General features: G+C 41.3%; 1 protein-coding gene across 1 annotated transcript in view; it reads right to left on the bottom strand.

Moving 5' to 3' along the window:
* The window catches only part of SIM1 (SIM bHLH transcription factor 1), a 78,488-nt gene that overhangs the window by 44,141 nt on the left and 13,494 nt on the right, over positions 1-20,853 (bottom strand). Inside the window, exons 4-9 of the mRNA XM_015136983.3 lie at positions 19,552-19,641; positions 18,877-18,985; positions 18,649-18,734; positions 17,767-17,966; positions 17,433-17,539; positions 16,574-16,721 (exon numbers count right to left, since the gene is read on the bottom strand). Of these exons, the coding sequence (XP_014992469.1) occupies positions 16,574-16,721; positions 17,433-17,539; positions 17,767-17,966; positions 18,649-18,734; positions 18,877-18,985; positions 19,552-19,641 (740 nt within the window). The remainder of the gene's footprint in view (positions 1-16,573; positions 16,722-17,432; positions 17,540-17,766; positions 17,967-18,648; positions 18,735-18,876; positions 18,986-19,551; positions 19,642-20,853) is intronic.

The raw sequence follows: 20,853 nt of genomic DNA, 5'->3' as shown, positions 1-20,853 counted from the left end.
CATGGGGAGACCCCATAAGGCCCAACCTCACAGCAGGTTGGAAGCTCTGCCCTTTTCTGTACAACACAAAGACACTGGCATTTCTGTAGATTATAGAAAAGTAGAGCCTCAGATTCTGAACTCCCCGGAAAATGACACCGCAAAAAATGATGGCATGATGCAATGTTTTCAAATGCACAAATCTTCATTTGTTTAACTTAAATATTTTAAAATATGTCCTATAACATTTATTCTTGATTAAACCTCTTCTAGATAGTTAATCATTAATGGTTTCTTTACAGTTGCTGTGCAAACAGTTCATTCATACCTATGACATATGAAATCTCATAGACATGTTCTTTAATTGGATTCATTTATTTCTAATCTCCTTAAAGCCCTTACTACTGTAATGCTTGGCTAAATATACATCAAACTCTATTATTTAAATGACTAAAATAAATTTGAGATTTATTTTATGAATAAAAATCCACAATTCAACAAATGTCCTACCATTATTAGTAGTATTATTCTGTGCTTCAGTATTCAGACATTATTTTAAATTGCCTGGTAGATAAGTTGCGTTTAAACAAAATAAGTTCTGAGTAGTTGCTAGGGATTTCAGATTGCCCACTAAAATACCAAAATTTTCATTGTCTCTATACCTGAAGTCAGAGAACTTGCATACTACTATACAGAATACATAGTTATCAACAGAGCCCATTACCAAAGACAGAATAGGCAGCAGCAGCCAGTTTTTATGATTTATAGAGCTTGAGAAAGTTCCCTGGCCATGATGAAGATGTCTCAATAGTGGTCTAATAGCTGATGCTTAAAATTCATTTATTCATATTTTAATCTATTTGTCTTAAGCCGATGGCCCAGAAAGAGATAATAGTAGGGCTGGATGAGTGATGACTCATTCATTGGCCAAAGTGGGAGGACTGCTTGAGGCCGGGAGTTCAAGAACAGCCTGGACAACATAGCAAGACCCCATCTCTACAAAAGATAAAAAACAATTAGCCAGGCATAGTGGTGCACATCTGTAATCCTAGCTACATGAGAGGTTGAGGCAGGAGGATTGCTGGAGCCCAGCATTTTGAGGCTGCAGTGAGCCATGATCATGCCACTGCACTCCAGCCTGGGTGACAGAGTAACACCCTATCTCTAAAAACGAGAGAGAGAGAGATAATAGTGTATGCCTCATTTGTTATCATTTATTGTTTAGTTTATCAGCTACTTTCCTGAAAGCAGTAGTTCTAAAACTTCAGCACGCCTCAGAAGCACTTGAAGAGTGTGTTAACACGCCTCAGAAACAGCTTGCTGGGCTGTTTCCCTTAGAGTTTCTCATTTGTAGGTCTGCGGTTGAGCCCAATGATTTGCATTTTTAACAAGCCACTGGATGGTTCTGATGCTGCAATCAGGGGCCATACTTTGAGAACTAAAGCAGTTGTTATCTGAGTTGTTGTTGTTATTGTTTTAAATGAAAGGAATCAGATGAAAGGAGACCACAGAGAAGATAAGAAACTACTGAAAAGGGAGGGTTCCAAAGACAAAATTCAAGCTTCACACTTTCCCCAAGGCATACCTCACTGGATATCTTTCAATGAAGTACTCCCACCCCTACTCCCAACTGCCTGTTTCCTCTTAACCTCCTTTTGAGTGCCTCTTATTTCTGCAGACCCCAAAACATTGCAGAGCCACAGGGTTTAGTCTTCAGGATGCTTCTCTTCTCTATTAACACATACTCTCTGGGTATCTCATCCACTCTGCTGACTTTAAATTCCATACACTGTTTACCCCCAATATCTAGCCCAGACCTCCCAACTCCACAGACCCCCAGGTTCAAGTGCTTATGTGACATTTCCACTCTGATGAATGATGGGCATCTCAAAGCTAAACATGTTGTCCACACACAACCCTGGTTGCCGCCTCTGCCTGCTAAACTGTTCCTTCCCACCATTTACCCAAGTTGCTGAGGCTAAAAATCTAGGTGTTGTTCTTGACCCCTTTCATCTTCTCACATCCCGTATCCAATCTATCTGCAAATCCCACTGAGCCTACCTTCAAAATGTATGCCAAATCTGACCCCTCACCACTACCCCATGTTTCAAGCCATCGTCTTCCCTCACTGTGGCAATTACAATCATTTCTCAGTGGTATTCTCTGTCTCCACCACCCATACTCCCAAAAGCCTATTCTCCAAACTAGTCAGAATGATCTTTTCATATACAATCAGATCATGTCACACCCGTGTGCAGAATTCTCCAACGGCTTCCCAAAACCTTCAAGATCCAACACGATCTGGCCATGACTATTTTTCTAGCATCATTTCCTTCCATTCTTCCCCCTCTCTTACTTGGTGGCCACCACAGTGACCTTCTCTGTTCCTCAACATGCCAAGCAGGTTTCCACCTCAGGGCCTTTGCATTCACTTCCTTCTGCTGGGAATACTCTCCCTGTAAGACTCCACATGGCTGGCCCCTTCATTTATGAGTCTTTAGAGAAGCCTTTCTGACCAATCTCACCTCTTTGTCCTGCTTAATTTTTCTCCTATCACTTTCTGATATTATGTGACATTTTTTATTCCTTTATAATTATTTTATAAGTATATTAAAATTTATGCTCAAATTATCCAGGTGTGGTAGCATATGTATGTCATCCCAGCTACTGCAGAGGCTGAGGCCATGGGAGGATCGTCTGAGCCTGGGAGATCAAGGTGCAGTGAACCGTGATCTTGCCACTGCACTGCAGCCTGAGCAACAGATCAAGACTCTCTCTCTCTCTCTCTCACACACACACACACACACATTTATTTTATATATATAATGTATACTATATATATATATATTTAAAAACTTACATTCCATGAGGGTAGGGACTTTGTCTCTTTCAGCCACACTGTAGCCCTACCAGGGCCTGGCACACAGTAGGCACTGAGGAAATATTTGCTGAGTGAATGCATGAACAATCCCCAGCTTGTCATAGAGAGGACTACACTCTAAAACATTTCTTACCCATTACCTTAATTATAGCAACAGAGATTAAGCTGATTCTAATGATAGAAATTTGTTTATAAAGAAGGTCCTATTGAGTTAACCAAGAAGAGACACAAATAGAAAAGAGATTAGACTGTAAAGTGCCATGTAACGTCTCTAAATATTTTCCTCCTGGTTTTCAATTAGCCTTCACAATAAAATACTATCCTGCACATTGCTATTTCTTTATCTGCTCTAATTGGAGGAATGAAATTGACACTCACTCTGCCCTCCCCTTTGTGGGCGTCATTCTTCTAGCATTCCTGAGCTGTAACCCTGCAAGGGTCCGTTATCCAAATCCAACACAACAGATACTTCACTATGCCAGGACTGTGGTAAGATTTCAACAGTGAATATAAATGCTGTGGTACTATTAGTCTCTTAATGGTTTATCAAAATTAAAATGAAAAACTCTGTGATGCGTTTGGTTTGATCTGATAACAAGCAGCTCTTTGACTGTCACTTGTTTGGACACCAATATCAATTAATGGGAGGTATTGAAACAAGTAAAGCTCCTGGTTCAGTCACAAGAACACATTATAGTCATTACAAGCACGAGAGTAAAATGAATGACTGAAGAGCAGCTGCAAACCCGTAAGAATGCTCAGAACCAAGGATTCTACTTTTGTTAATGGTTTTCAGTAGGAAGAGGTGAGAGACAGCACATTCTAAGATTGCATTTTACCAGAGAATGTTGCTATTCTTGGAGAGATGTAAAAAGTGGCAAGGGACTTGGGTTTAAAAGCACAAACACAGAGAGAATCCCACCTTAATGGGTACCATTATGATATCCAGTTCAATATAATGAGGCTATTTCTACAATCTGGCCGGCAGCCCGTATTAACACGGCTTTACTGATGTGGATACAACAAATTCTGTTTGAACAAGAAATCCCTGGGGCGGGGGGAAGAAAGGATCCATTCACAGGCCCTATCCATTTAGCAATCAATCAAAGAAAAAATATTCTTCTAGTAAAGACAGCAGCTCCCATTTGAATCCTGGTAAAATATTAAATGTTCTAAATAAAATAATGTTCTGTGGGTGATATGTCAATTGTTGTTTTGTGAAAACATCATGACTGTCGATGCTAACATTAGTGAAGAAGAGATGGGCTCAAGATATTGACTGGCAATTGAGTAGGTTCCAAATATACCCAAACTCTGAAGAAACCGAGTCACCTTGTGGAGACCCCATATTTAAAAAGGGGGTAAACTATCCATAGACCATGCAAAATATTGGCAAAATATCATAAATGACTATGTAAATATTAGGTGGAATCATATAAAATTGCCAATATTGAACTGTTTTAATGTATAGAAGTGACAATTTCATATGGTTCACCCTAAAACAGCATTATCCACTTAAAGAAAACATGCCAAAGAGGAAATCAGGTGGATGCTGGAGTCCAGGCCCTGGGTTGGTATGCTCGCTGGACCACTCACTAGCTATATTGCATTGGCTGAGTCACTTTACCTCTCTGACCTCTCACACAAAGCAGCCACCCTTCAAATGTGAGTCTGTCTTACTCCTCAGCCTTCCTAAGCATGTAATGAACAAAACAACATGCCACCCTTCTTTCAGCTTAGAGCTAACAACCACCTCGCAGTCTCTCCCAGACAGAGCAGCAATGCCTGAGAATTACCTCTTATAAAAGAAAAAAGAAGCAAAAAAATTACAAACATCTAAAAAAATTGACAATGTATTTCAAATGTAATAAATCTGCAAAGACTATTTTGAATCTAGAATAATTCTTTAATTGAAAAACTCACTGAGATTCATAATCCTATCAGAACTCAACCCCCAAAATTTTGAAAAATCCCATTTAGAGCAGGACAAAACATCATTCCAACAGGACAAAAATCAACACAACTGCTCTCTCTCCCTGAGGCAATGAGATACACAGGGCCCACCCTGGGCAACGTCCTTGAGAGAGTTAAAGTTGAACTCCTTAATCTGTAGACAGTTACTTGGCTGCCAGTCATGAACTCCCTTACCATACACATCACACACACACACACACACACACACACACACACACACACCCCTTCCAAGGTGTCCAACTCCTCCCACTGTCTCTCCTCCCTTCCTACTATCTAGCCAGAAAGCAGTCTGACTACACCTGTGAGCTCTTTCCTCAGGAGTGACCCAAACAGTGCCAAGATGCTTTGGGCTGTCTTCCTTCTAATTGTGGATGGACACACACTTTCCTCCATAAAGGCATCTCAGTTACCAGCAAGCCCACAGGGAAATCAGGCTAGGATACAGCTTGGACATATGCTTATTTCTTTTTCCTGCAGACACTGCCTTACTCATTTTGATGTCCTCTGAACTGTGCACAGTGCTTGATATATAATAGGTGTTCAATAAGCCTTTTATGAATGCTTAAAGGCCACTAGTTCTAACCAGTTGAAGGAGGATCTTTCCAGATGCATCAACATAATTGCTGATTTCTTGTTCTTGGGCCACTCTCTGCCTTCCTAAGACTCATGCTTTCCCTCCTTCAGTTCAAAGACTCACACACATTTATTTTGTGTTCATTGGCAGGACAAAAATTACTTTATTCAGTTTCACTAAAATAACCACTGTAATAATGGCCGGGCGCGGTGGCTCAAGCCTGTAATCCCAGCACTTTGGGAGGCCGAGGCGGGCAGATCACAAGGTCAGGAGATCGAGACCACAGTGAAACCCCGTCTCTACTAAAAATACAACAAATTAGCCGGGCGCGGTGGCGGGCGCCTGTAGTCCCAGCTACTCAGGAGGCTGAGGCAGGAGAATGGCGGGAACCCGGGAGGCGGAGCTTGCAGTGAGCCGAGATCGCGCCACTGCACTCCAGCCTGGGCAACAGCGTGAGACTCCGTCTCAAAAAAAAGATAATAATAATAATAATAATTCACATGTACTCAGTGTTACTGTGTCGGGCACAGAGCCACCAACCTTACACATAATCTCATTAAATGTTCCAATTGACTCTATGAGGTAGAACCTATTACTACCTGCATCTTACAGGTTTTTGTTGTCGTCGTCGTTTGTTTTTTGTTTTTTTGTGACAGCATCTTGCTCTGTCACCAGGCTGGAGTGCAGTGGTGCGATCTTGGCTCACCGCAAACTCTGCCTCCCAGGTTCAAGCTATTCCCCTGCCTCAGTCTCCCGAGTAGCTGGGACTACAGGCCCTTACCACCATGCCTGGTTAATTTTTTGTGTTTTTGTAGAGATGGGGTTTCACCATGTTGGCCAGGATGGTCTCGATCTCCTGACTTCATGATCCACCCACCTCAGCCTCCCAAAATGCTGGGATTACAGGCATGAGCTACCACGCCTGGCCCATTTTGCAGATTTTTTAAAAATAGAGAGATAGCGTAGTTAAGCAATTTGTTCATAGTCATTGGGCTAATGAATGGCAGTGCTAGGGGACAGACAATAGACCCTAGATTCTAGAGCCCAACCTCTTAACTAATATGCCATGTCATAGGATAAAATATTATGATACCTCATTTGATAACATATTTTTCAAATAACTTGTAATGCATTGCTATGTTTTTCAGAGTCTGAAACATCCAACTAAGAAGCCTAAGGTTTAGTCTGCATCATATTCTAATAACAACAGGATGATAATATCAAATGAGACCCTCCGACCCTGCAAACCTGGAACAAGCTGTATAAGGACTTTGCACCTCCCTTTTCTCCAATCTGCTGGTGTTTGTCATCCTAATATATACCTCATATTTTCTTTCTGAAAATAATTTTTGAAATATACCCACCATATACTCGGTAGCACAGTGTATTCATTTCAATAAGATTTGCATTCAGAATATTAATATCCCTAAAAAAATTTTAAATGGTGTTGTAGTCTAGAAGCTAAAAAAAAAAAACCGTATTCATTACTAAAGCTGAGTAAACATTTTAATCATATATCAGTACCAGTTTGGGAATGGCAAGAGACTGTACCTCCCTGGCACAAAGAAAGTGCTCCATAAATGCTGACGTTTCTCCCTCTGCATGGAAATCTCTGCTCCCTTTAGAGTATCAATGACAACAGTGAAAAACAGAGTGAGCCTGACCAAACTGCAGAAATCACCACATACAAAGAGCACAAAGCTTGGAGGTTTGTGTGTTGTGGGACTGGGGAAGGGAGAGAAAATAAACACCTAAATTTGTGGGTTTGAGGATATAAAAAAAATAGTTTCCAGTCCTGATGAAACGCTCAGTTCTGGATCCCTGTCTCTCACCTTGTACAAAATTCAACTCAAGATGGATCAAATACTTAAATCTAAGACATGAAATCATAAATTCTAGAAGATAACTTTGGAAAAACTCTTCTGAACATGGATTTAGGCAAAGAATTCATGGCTATGACCCCAAAAGCAAATGCAACAAAAATGAAAATAAATAAATGGGACCTGATTAAACTAAAAAGCTTCTGCACTGCAAAAGAAACAATCAGCAGAATAAACAGACAACCCACAGATTGGAAGAAAATACTTGCAAACTATGCATATGACAAAGAACGAGTATGCAAAATCTACAAGGATCATCAACAAATCAACAAGAAAAAACAAATAATACCATCAAAAAGTAGGCAAAGGACATAAATAGACATTTCGCAAAAGAAGATATACAAACAGCCAACAAACATATGAAGAAATGCTCGACATTACTGATCATCAGGGAAATGCAAACTAAAACCCCAATGAGATACCACCTTACACCTGCAAGAATGGCCATAATTTAAAACTCAAAAAGCAATAGATATTGGCATAAATGTGGTAAAAAGGGAACACTTTCACACTACTGGTAGAAGTGTAAATTAGTATAACCACTATGGAAAACAGTATGGGAATTCCTTAAGGAACTAACAGTAGAACTACCATTTGATCCAGCAATCCCACTACTGGGTATCTACCCAAAGGAAAAGAAGGCATTTTATGAAAAAGAAACATGCACATGCACATTTATAGCAGCCCAATTTGCAATTGCAAAGGTATGGAACTAATCTAAGTGCCCATCAACCAATGAGTGGATAAAGAAAATGTGGTATATATACACCATGGAATACCACTTAGTCATAAAGAGGAACGAAATAATGTCTTTTGCAGCAACGTGGTTGGAGCTGGAGGCCACTGTTCTAAGTGAAGTAACTCAGAAATGGAAAACCAAAGGTCATATGTTCTCACTTACAGGTAGGAGCTAAGCTATGAAGATGCAAAGGCATAAGAATGGTATAATGGACTTTGGGGCTTCCAGAGGAAAGGTTGTGTGGGGTGAGGAATAAAAGACTACATACATATTGGCTGCAGTATACCCTGCTTGGGTGACAGATGCACTAAAATTTCCTAAATCACCACTAAGGAATTTATTCATGTAACCAAAAACCACTTGTGCCCCCAAAACTATTGAAATTTAAAAAAAGAAACATGCTCAGTTTCAGCAATGCAGTTCAAGGTAAAGAATGTAAAGAAAGAGAGAAAACCCAGCTTAGACAAGAGCACTGAGACCGTCACCATTTGAATCTAATTTGAAGAGTGATACTAACGACATTACAAGGAGTACTTACTGGAAAAGAACAACATGACAAATATATATATGTCACTGACCCGTCTCAAAACACCCTACTTCTGCTTCCAACCCTTAAAATTCCATCCTTTCCCTGATAGCTCCACTGTCACTTTGAGCTCCTTTGTATTCTGTGTCCTTAGCAAATGGTGCAAGTATACTATAACATTGCAAACTGGGCTAATCTGACTTCTCAAAGATTTCAATGAAACCCTTCTATTTCGCCAACTAAATTGTCAACTGCTTGAGAAATGCTAAGATTCCTACTTCATGTAATCATGCAATTAATCATTGCAATCTGCTATACTCCGTGAAACACTGGTATACAGCCACACTCAGTCCGTGTAGAACAATGAGGAATATACAAAAGGCTCCACTGAACACCATCAGAAATGTCAGTGTTTGGTGTTTTATGCACATTAAATTATAACTACTAGCATTGGTAAAGTTGACAAAACACTGATTCCAACTAAATTATCCTAAATATTTGGTTAGTTTCTTATGATCTCTTTTTCCGCAAGAAACTAACCTATGTAAACACCTTCCACCCTCTCTAGCACAAAGAAGGTGCTCAGTAAATGCTGTGTTTTCTCCCTCCACATAGAAATCTCTACTCCCCTTAGAGTATCAAGACTACAGTGAAAAACACGGTGAGCCTAACCAAACTGCAGAAATCACCACACACAAACAGCACAAAACTTGGAGGTTTGTGTGTTGAGGGACTCGGGAGGGAAGAGAAAATAAACACCTAAATCTTTGGATTTGAGGATATAGAAAGTCAAGTTAAGGAGGAAACTAGTAATTCTCTTTCAAAGTATTTTAGTTGACATTACATAATTGGCAAGAGCTAATAAAAACAGCTAAGAAATTCTGAGCACCTGCTTTCTGTCAGATACTGTGCTATATTCTCTCTATATATTATCTCATTTAATCCTCCACAAATTCCCAAAAGGTAGGTACAAATGTCCCCATTTCACATATGGGGCAACAGAGGGTCAAAGGGGTAGAGTAATATGCTCAAGGCCTCACAGCTACTATGTAGCCGAGTCTTCATTCTAACCCAGGCCCATCTGGCACTAAAGCCCACGCCTTTGTTTCACAGATTGCTTGGAAAATGATACTGTGGGTGTTTGTAAAAACAAAATCACAATCCTACTGCAATACCACTTTCTGGAGATGGCCCAGGCTCAGCCAGACCCCAGAACATTGTCAATGCCCTGCAAAGTAACTTCTTCTTTCAGTTCCATGATCACCAAGGAGGAGCCCTCTTCCCCGCCAGCTCCCTGTCCTTGGAATGCCAGAGGCAGGAGAAAGGGAGATGGGGTTGGAGAGTTTACTCCCTCAGGCAAACCAGAACGTTAAATTCCTCTATTGACAGGCACTCAGGAATTCCAAGTTTCATCTAAACTCCAACCAATCCTTTTTTTGCATGAAGGTTTCATTATAGACACTAGCATTTCAACTCCAGTGAATTTTCTATGATCACCTGCTCATCTAGAAAGACATCGTAGGCCAAGAACCAAGAAGGAAGTATTGGTTAAGGTGAAAGCAGTAGCAACCTTTTACTAAATTATGAAGATATGTATAATCCACCCCACTCCCCACCACACACACATCTTGTATCAAACATAAAAGTGTTTCCCATGTGAGTAGACTAAGTCAGGAGACAAAAACATGTTTTTCTGGAGTTCAAGTAAAGCCTCCCTTGAATTTCTCCATCCATTCACAATCACATGTGTGGGTCCCTGCCTTCAAATAAGGCAGTGATCCATGTTTTTCTACAATGTGAGTCAAAGATCAAAACCCTTTTTTCCCAACAGCCAGACTAAGAGAAAGCCAGAGGAAAGTAGACAGCCTGGTCATTTAGTACACACCCAGTGGCCTCTACCCGGGAACTAAAGTGAAACTCCTGTGAATCAGTGCCCTTCAGGTCAGGGCAACAACAGAGGAAGAACTGGAGGCCAGAGAGGCCTGGGGAGGGAGAAGTAGTTGGGTAGTGGCAGTGCGAAGGGGCCAGAGGATGGCACAGCAGCCCGAAGAATACTGGGAAGTTCTCTATCCCAGGCCTCTGAATAGAACCCCCAGGGGGCATCCGCTGCTGCCATATATCCCGTCCATTCTCTCTCAAAGGCAGAAAAGGGCCAATTCCTTCCTCCCATCCCATCACCATGGGGATGTACACACACACACACCATGTAAGAAATACACCCCTGCCACAGCAGGCAATTTGCATCACATATGACTTGGTTTGCAAATCTACTGACATTTGGGTTAACTCTTTTGTTTAGTAAAAACATAAAATGTTAAATCTGGTCGCAGAAATAGAATAATTAGTAATAGCAATAATGTACTTGTGTAATCTAGAACCAAGCAATTCACTAAAACACTAAAATGTTTGCAGGCTACATTTTCTTCTTACAAAATGAAAATGCCCTTAGTGAAACTTATGGGGGAAAAATGAGACATTCTTAATTGAATGTCATTGAGAAGACAGAACAGCTAAATTTTAGCTAGGAAAATGTCAATATCTGCACACACTTGCGAAGCAACCACAAAGAGGCAGTTTCTTAATCTTCCATCGTGAATTCAGATCAAAGCCTATCTTGAAGTTTTGTGGGCTGAACGCTACAGGTCTCATTCATTCAAATCCATCCCTGTCTCTCAGACATCTTTCCTACAACCACCTTCCACTTCCACCCCTATACACAGAGAACAGCAGGATGCAGTAGGAGTGACACACCAGCTTTTAATTCTGGCTTCACTACTTACTCAGCATTACTGAGCCTCAGTTTCCACACCTAAAAATACGAAAAGCAATCTCTGACCCAACCACTGTGCAGAGCCATCAAAGAAGCAAGTCAGGTAACCAATGTGACAGCACGTTGAAACAGATATGCATTCAGTATTTGTTTAAAAAAATACAAAGTCTTTAAGTTCATAAAAGATGAATTCAAAACCAAATACAGATCCTTTTGATAAAATACTATAATAAGAAAAAAGTGTATGAAGAATAAGATTATTTAAGTGAATATTTAACTGGTATTATGTATTTCAAAAGACACTAAATCTCCTGGCTCTTCCTTTTAACTAAGTGTTTTGGTAGTTATAAAATTAGTATTAATACAAATATGTCTTCAATTTGTTTTTATAATCATTAAGTTACATGAAAGATCATCTAAAAAGAAAATTGTGACTCTGATGTTCAATATTAACTTAGTAAAGATTAAACACAATTAAGGATCAAATCTAATTTATGGGTATACGTTAGTGCATGATTATTATTTTGGAAGATCAAAAGATTAAGTCTATACAAACGCTCCAGAGAGTAAATTATTTTATATTTTCTGTAGCTTGCTAAGTGAAAAGAAAATATTATATTGTTTGTATTTATATTATTTGTAATATAAAAGTGATTTTGCTAACCAGGAAAATAAATAACTGTATGTGTTAACTATATATGTTATTGGTCAAGTTGTTTTAAAGCATTCTCTAAAAACTGCTATAATAATAATAATGCATCACTGGTCTTTAAATAAGTAATTTTTTAAAATTTGAAAACCCAAATTAACTCAGCACCAATAATGTACTTAAAAGAGGAAAGCAATATGAACATATTTTAATGTTTGCTACTTTATGACAAGGATATGTCAGGTTTTATACTTACAGAATATGTTAACATTTAAAATCCTTTTTAATTCTAAGAACTACAGTGGTTCTCATAATGGTAAATTGTTGTGGTTAACATGGTATGCAAACAACAACAAAAAGTATGGGATCTACAGTAATTATAATATAGAGACTCTTTTTATTTTCATTGACATGAAGGAAGTACTGTACATCACTTTTGGTATTTGGCCTAACTTTTCTATGAATTCAAAAGGGGTATTTAGTAGACAGCAAATGTTAAATACACTACCAATATAAATTGTCTCTATTTGTTTTGCTTTTAGTAACACAGAAATAGAAATTTTAACACAGAAGACTACTTCCTTATATATGTTCAGTGAATCACTCTAAAACACCACGTGAGATTTTCTAGGAAAGCAATGTTCCATCCTCAACGTAGAAAATAAATAAGCAGAGAAGCCGTCTTTGCTAAGAAAACGAAGTTGAGATGTTAAATCTGTCTGATTTCAAAATTTCCAAATTTCTCACTAAATCTATTCTCTCTCTTTTACTTTCCAGACATAATATCAGAATTGTATTAGCTTGCAAGTCTTATTAGAAAGCTAGTTTAAAATACAGTGTCATTTAGAACCTTCTATCCTACGAAAGTCTCCTCACAAAATATTACCTATCAATCAGCCTAATTGAGATCATACACCAATGAGTACTTGATGAACATTAGTGGCAGATTGTTTTTAATGGCACCGGTAAACTAGCTCTCAACTATGTTTTTGCAAGCTCTACACACAATAATTTTTAACACTTTAAATGTGTCATCATAAACGGTACAGTGGCTATGTTGGAAAATGCTATTCAAGGATGAAGCACCATGATATCTGTAGCTTACTTTGAAGTGATTTAGTAGGAAAAAAAATACACATTAAAAATAAGCACACATATGGGTAGAGTGAGATGTAAAGCAAATATAGGAAAATAACAGTTGTTGGATGTAGATGATGTGAATATGGATATTCATTTACTTCTCTTTCAACTTTTATATTTGCAAAGTTTATGTTTTAAAATATTTTTAAATAGCAATTTTATACTCTCTTGGGTTATCTTTAAAAGTGGCCGAATATTTCTTATTTTAAAAATATATGTAGTCTAAAAACATAAATAGAACCAAGACTGTTAATTTTCTTAGAAATTGTTTTTCATAGTTTATTAAGTGTTCTATATTTTCAATTTTCTTTACATTAAAAACTAAAGCTTTCCATCTGAGCTGGCTATGAATAATTAATAATAGTAATTAAACTCAAGAAAACATGAACTCAAGAAGACTCACATAGGTCTTTACACAGTATACTCCATATATTCTGGACTTTGCCCGACATCCTTGTTACTAGACACTAATTCCATTCACCTACCCTCTTGAAAATAACCAGAGAGTAAGGCTTGTCATACTTAACACTTATTTCAAAGCCTGAGGATACTCATAACTTATAAGAAAAATCTTTTTTAAATGTGTAAAGTAAAGCTAACAGGGTATGTGTGTCTTACAGAAAATCATGAACTGATTAGTTTTGTTTTGTTTTGTTTTGGAGCGAGGGTTTAATGAAGAGCTATAGAAGCTTCACTGAACCTCAGAGACCCAGAAAAACTAAGGGAATTTTCAGAATTTAATCACAGTATCTTCTCGCTCACCTCTCCAGATTTTCAGAACATATAGTGGGCATACAAAAGTCAGTAAAAAGCACCAAGGCATGTACCACCTGCCTCTAAAATCATCCAGTTTTCCTATATGCCCTGTTGCAACCACTTATTAAAACAAGGTTACTAAATAAGTCTAATCATTGTTGCTTTTGTTAGATAATAACTTATTTTTCTAGGCATATTTTAACTTCAGCAATAAATCAGGAAATTAGAAAATTAATGAGCTTACGAATGTTGCCTCTACCAAAACATCACAACCTCATTTGACCAAGGCTTATTTAAAATCTCTACTTTCATAACATGAAAATCCCTTTAAAATATATGCTATTAAAACATTTAAATTTGGAAAACATCTGGCATGTCAAACTATTTGGGAGCTTGTGGTTTTAAGTACTTTGTTTGAGGTGGTGTATTTAGAAAGAATTCACTTGTCATTCTCAGGCTTCATAGGGAAGTAGCCCTAAAAAACAAATGTATGTGGTAGTTCACTACAACCATGGAGAATCAATAGCCATCTATTTAATTTGCTAAGACAATGTAAATTAGTAACTTCCAGCCAGATGTGTGATATGCACATCAAACAAACTGCAACCTGTTCATTATGAAAATCCTGTCAACATACACAGAGCCACTTGATGACATTTCATCTAAAGCAATTTCCACATTTGCAGCTATAAAAATTGTCCTAAGAATTTTCATACAAGAAACTGAAGCTGAGACTCATAAAAGGGTAATCAATTTCAGCTTTTCATATTGTGTGCTGTGTATATATGCTTCTGTGTGTTTATTTCCATTTTCATTCAGAGGTATAAAATGTTTTAATGTGCACCATGCTCTTTTTCCTTCTATTAATCATTTATTTATCCTCATTACATCTTTTTAAATTTGATGTAAAGTTGATCCTCTAATTCTACAGTTCTGAAGGAGTATGTAAAGTCAGGAATGATACAATCAACAGAAGAAAAAATGTACACTTATCTACTGGAAAACAAAACAGAATATTTCAAAATGACTCCAAACATAAATTAAGTTTACCCATTGGGAGGTCTAACTTGCATTTGGGTCATTTATATGGGTCTGTGTGACTATATACCCTGCTGTTTGATAGAAAATGATTACTAACCACAGGCACCCACCAGAGAACAGAGTGTATGTGTAACGCTTGTGATGTCTCAGACATACAAAGTACCTTCTTAAAGAATGTCCGTTTCCTTTCCATAGTAAGCAGACGTAATTTTTCACCCTTTAATACTACTGCTTCACAGAGTGGCCTATTTTATGAATTATGCTTTGCCATTCTCTCTTGCATTTATTTTAATAATATGAACAACTGTATTCATAAAATTGATGGTTTTGTTTCATGAAACCCAAAATATTGGTAAATTTTCTGTTTTGTATTAAAATATACAGCCTTCTTGATATTACAAGAATTATATAATATTAATACTGTTTACTAAGATGAAAAAAAGTAAAAGATTATTCTTAATTGTCAGCTACTATTCTTGAATGTTGAATCCTCATCTAAGCCAAATTCATTTTCTAAGTCTATTGAATTAAACTTTCTTATTAAACAAGACACAGAATAAATAGTCTTACTGCCAAGCATAATATTTCCAACTACTACATTTTTAATTTGGCAATTTAAAACAACGTGAAATGAATCTAGTCCTCATCACCTATAGTATAGTCTGATTCCAAATAGCACCCCTTCACCAACTTCCTAATGTCTAAATAGCATTCCACTAAGTGCCTGGTGTGTCAACACTTCCAACTTCCAAAGTAAACAACCTATGAGATTCCCTAAAATCACAAGAATTTCAACCTCTACCAAAAAAAAGGTGGGGGGAGCGCAACTGCACACACAAAAGAGTTCTCCATAAAGGCTTCAACCCTAAGCAACTGGACTTTCACAAACATTATACAGAACGTGCTTTCTTCACCAGCCACACACCAGGCCACGTGATCAACCTGCAGGGCCACACTGGTCATCAGAAACTATTATTGTTTCTAGCAAGAATAAGGCTGAAATGTAGGCCTCTGCAGCCTCATTGTCAGTCGCACCCGCAGGTGGCACCCAGAGCTCCGCTCCTCACTCAGTGAAGCAATTACACCCCGCGCGGGGCCTGGGCACCGGCCAAGACTTGCAGCGTTCGCTGGGGTCCCTTAGCTTTCTGCGAGTTAAAGTCAGATCCTCCTGGTCACTTAAGCCCCCTTTGTGGTTCAGGGGGAAAACCACTCTCTCAGAACTCTTAACTTTGATTGGAGACTCTGGTTAAAATTAAGAACTTCAAATCCCAGATTTGAAAAAATGAAACAGATGTCCTGTTTAACGATAAATGCCTCCGTACGTCGGATCCTTTCCTCTCTCTCTCTTTTTCTTTCTGCCGCATTAAGTTTTATTTAATGCAGAGTTCGCTTAAAAGGTTAAGAGAGAAAAAGAAAGAGAAGAAAGCAAATATGGACTGTGATGGAAAAACTCCTAAATCTTTCTCTAGAATATAACGAAGAAAGCCTCTTCAAAAAGATGAAAGTGTTCGACCTGCCTCCTCTTGGCGCAGCCAGCACTCGAGGGTCAAAACGGCATTCCCAGTGGCCCGAGCCTTGTCTAACCCGGCTGCGCCGCCACCCCGCACTCTCGCAGAGAGCAGGGTCGCCTGGAGTGGGTGAAGGGGTCTCAGTCTTGCACTCACGTGAGGACATAGTTGACGCTGACGATACAGTGTGGCCTGGAGGAGCGGCTGTTGTGCACGATGGTCGCGTAGCTCTGCACCCATACCCAGCCTCCGTGTTTCGCCAGGAACCTGTAGTACTTGGTGGTCACCTGTCCCTTCACCAGCACTGACGGAGAGACAGGAGGCAGATGGTGGTGAACTAGCCTGCTCGGGACTAGTCCCAAATGCAATCCCTGGTAGTGAGAATTGAGGGCCCCCTGTGGGTCCTAATAACCTCACCAGGCAGGAAAGGGAGAGGACAGGCAAATTCCCAAAAGAATTGATTGTCTTGTTATATTGCATCGAGCCCTCCGGTCACCCTTATAGGGATGATACCGGGGTGGTCAGATGTCTTCACCGTTAGCAAAGAGGGGAACACTTATAGCTGGGGGTTTCCTCCAGATTTGCTTTTCTAACTATGGAAGTAAAGCTCTGGGCAGCTAAACTCTGGCGCTCACGTTCCCTGCCCGGGAGATTACGCTCAAAGCAAAGCTGTATCAAAAGCCAGGCGAGTCAACGCAAGTGAGTTCCAGCCTTGGTTTTTGTTCATCTTTAGTGTGGTTCGCAGATGGGAAAAAAATACCAATAGGAGAATAATATACCTTCGCGGGGGGCGGGGGACGGATTTCTCCCAGAAATGCTTCTTCCGCCTGTATTAGCGGCCCGCGGATGTTAGAGAATTAGGTGGGCCCAGTGTTAGAGCAGCCCCTCAGGAGGCCTCACACACCACCACCAACCTCCCTGGGCTCCCACCTGTCCCCTTAAATCGTGGCTCCCCCACCCCCTAACCAGGGGAAGCGCCAAGTTTGCCTGGGTACGGGGCAGGGTGGCGCCTTACGCAAATGGTGCGCGCAGCGCAGGTGGAAGGTGTCGCAGCCGTGCACATGGTGGTACAGGGTCTTCTCAATCAGGTCCTGAGGTTCGTACCCCGTCAGCTCCGCCACCCTGAGGAGAGCAATCCCTGCAGGATGAGTGCAGGTGGGGGTGCAGGGATACCCCTCAAAACACACCCTCGACAGCCCTCTGAGACCTAGCTGTCCGCCCTCACTTTCCAGGGACGGTTCAGTCGCCTCATCTGCAAAATGGGCTCATAGGATAAACGGAAAGCTTTCAGTCACTAAGCAGGGCCGCCCTCAGGCTAAGGGAAGCCCTTTCCGGCCCTGCCCACCCACCTGGAGTCCAGAAAGATGAGCTTCATGTCCAGGCTGGCGCGAAACATAAACATATTGCTGTGTAGCTTGATCTCCGTGACGGCGCTGGGAGGCAGCGAGTGGCCCACGGCCACCAGGCCCACGTTTTGGTAGCAGCCATCGAAGGGGGACATGTCCAGGCTGTACTGGCGGATCTTCAAGTAGCCGCTGCAGTGGATGACCTGAGGCAGAGGGAGAGGGAAGGAGACTCAGCCACAGTGAGGAAGAGCCCCCAAAAGGTGAAGAAGGGGCTGAAACATGTTGAAACTCGACTCAGCCATAAACGCTGTGCTGACCACGCCCATGCACTAAGGAATCCAGTTATTGGTGCTCTAAGATGTCTTAAGAAAGTGACTGCACAGCCACACTGAACTCACCTGGGAGCTCATAAAAAATGTAGAGGCCTGGCCCCACCAACCCTAACGCATCCGAATAGCGAAGTAGGGCCCTGACACCTGCTAATGACGTTCAACGACATTCAAAGTGAGACCCATAGCTTCGAACTAAAGCTCTGGTTTCTAACCTCTTATGTAACGCTACGCATAAACTCTTAGGGATCCACCAAAGTTACCCGCCCCTTCAGAGGCCTTACGAACCCTTAAGGCCCATCTCTACGGGTCACAAGTTCATAGCCACCGCGGCCATCCAATATTGGCACCCAGTTAGACTTTGTCTTTAAGCATAGTCCCCAGGTGTTCACAAAGTTCTGTGGCCCTCGTGGAGAGTCCTGGCCTGCGGCTCCTCGACGCAAGCTGGGGGCGCCCTCGCGGGTAGTCCTATGGGTGGGGACATTCCTCCCACCCGCACGCGCCTCGCTTCTTGCCGCCTCTGACTCCACCCGGAGCGAATCTTCCAGCCACGCACCTTGTAGCCGCCACAGGTGAGGCCGGCGTTACGCTTGGCCAAGACGCACTTCATTCTCAGGAAGAAGGAGCGCTCGATCTCATACTCTGGGAGAGAGGAATGGAGGGAAGCTCAGGACGTGTGATACCGGCGGCGTGGGACGGCAAGCGTCTCTGCCACGACTAATTGGGGAAAAATCACAAGCGGACCGCGATGGGCCTGAGCGTCGCAGGCACATGTCTACCTTACCCTGCACGAAGTGAGAGTGGTAGGGCTGATGGGCGGTGAGCACCGCCGTCATCTCGTCGTGGTCTGCCGGGTGAATGTATTCATAAATGCTGTTTCCGGTCAGCTCTACCTGTAAAGAGGAGGATGTCGCCGCCCCCGTGGCGGTGGAATGCCCGGTGAAGGGACTGAAAGATTAGGCCAGGGGAGCTGCAGGACCATGAGGACAGCAGCCAGAATTCTGGATTCGGCCCTGAGTTCTAATGCCAGCTCTGCTTCTTGCTACCTATTGCAGCCTATCTAAGATTCAGCTTCCTTGTCTATATAATAATAAAAATAGCAGTAACAATGATGATGATAATAATAGCAGTAATAGTAGTAGTAGCAACAGCAGCAGCAGCACCCCGGCAAAGTTCTGATAAAGATATCATGAAATAAGTATGTAACCTCCTCTCATGTTTTCTGGCTTACCACAGGGACTCAAAAAATTAGCCATTGTTTGGGCCTAGGGTGGAAGGTAAAGGAGAAGGGAAGTGGAGAAATGGAGAGACTCAGACCCATTTAAGAGTCTTCCTGCCAGCTGTGAGATGTGCAGCTCCAGGTTTAGAGAAGTACACCCAATCCCCAACCCACTCGCTACCCCTGCTCCCAGCTCTGGCTGTAAACACTGCAGGTGGGATATGTGAACCACTCACCTACCTGAGAAAGACCCAAGTGGACTGAGGCTGTCTCTGAGATGTACATGATCTTCCCATCTGGGGCTACCACGAAGATGAAGCCATCCAGGGTCTGGGGAGGCAGAAACAGAGAGAATAGAGAGCCCTCTGGCCCATCTGGAGAAATGGGAGCAGGAGGACAGAAGTTAGTGACTCTCAGCCCAAAGTGTAGAGAGATGGAGTAGAGCAGGTCTGGCAGGAAACAGGGCATAGAAAACTAGCCACATGAACCCTTTTTGTTCATTCTAAATTTGTAAACATCTGGGGCATGCAGCCCAATGGGAAAGATCCAGAGTAATTGGTGGACAAGGCTAATGCCCTGTAAGACTCAGGATCCACTGAAATGAACAAAGAAAATACATCCATAACACACACACACACTGTCTCTGTCTCTCTCTCTCTCTCTCTCTCTCTCTCACACACACACACACACACACACACACACACACAGTTCTGGGGCGGGGGGAATCACAGCCTACATATTCTATAATGAGTAATAGCAGGGTTTGGGACTAGTCGTGTAGTAGGCATTGGTGGGTCAATATGGAAGGGCTGGCAGTCTAAAGTTTGTAGGCAGAAGAAAGCTGGCCAGTGACTCTGGAAAGAGTCCAAGAGAGGCGGCGTTTAGGAGATGAGAGGTTTAACAAGGAGCAAGTCCATAGAGTAGTGCCATAGGGTGTATGTGTGTGTAAGTTTACACTGATACATCAAACTGACAGGCTCTCCATGAAGGAAAGTCTTAAGATTTTCATGGTCTCTATCTTTGTGAATAAGGCCTTAGTCCAGGCAGAGACAAGATGAGTCAGACCCTGCTCTCAAGGAGCAGGAAGTCCATCAGGGGCAACTGGCCTGAAGACGGATATAATGACGACACAGCTGAACAGACAATGCTGAATAGGCAGGCAGCCCAGAGCCTGAGTGACCAGAGGCCTGGGGGACAATCAGGCCTTAGAGGAGCTGATGTTTGAGCAGAACCTTGAACAGAAGCTTGGACTGGAGAAGAGAGAAAGAGCATTCTAGGCAGAAGGAATGAAGGGGCAAAGTCTGCTGGGTCTGGGGATAGGACCAACCTAGTGTATTCTGAGGTGATGAATTTGGTGAACCAGAGACGGCAAAGGAGCTACACCTGCAATAGATTTTGGAGCTTGAAATGTCAACTTGAGAAACCCAGAGTTGCTCTGTAAGCACTAGAGGTCTAACAGAGGTTTCTAAGCAGAAGAAGAGCATGCTTAGATGTGGCATTTGTTTAATTGTATTTTGTTTGGCAGAATGAAGACAGTGATCT

Source organism: Macaca mulatta, chromosome 4, assembly GCF_049350105.2.
Source record: "Macaca mulatta isolate MMU2019108-1 chromosome 4, T2T-MMU8v2.0, whole genome shotgun sequence".
Lineage (NCBI taxonomy): Eukaryota > Metazoa > Chordata > Mammalia > Primates > Cercopithecidae > Macaca > Macaca mulatta.
This window is presented reverse-complemented; position numbering and strand designations above follow the sequence as displayed.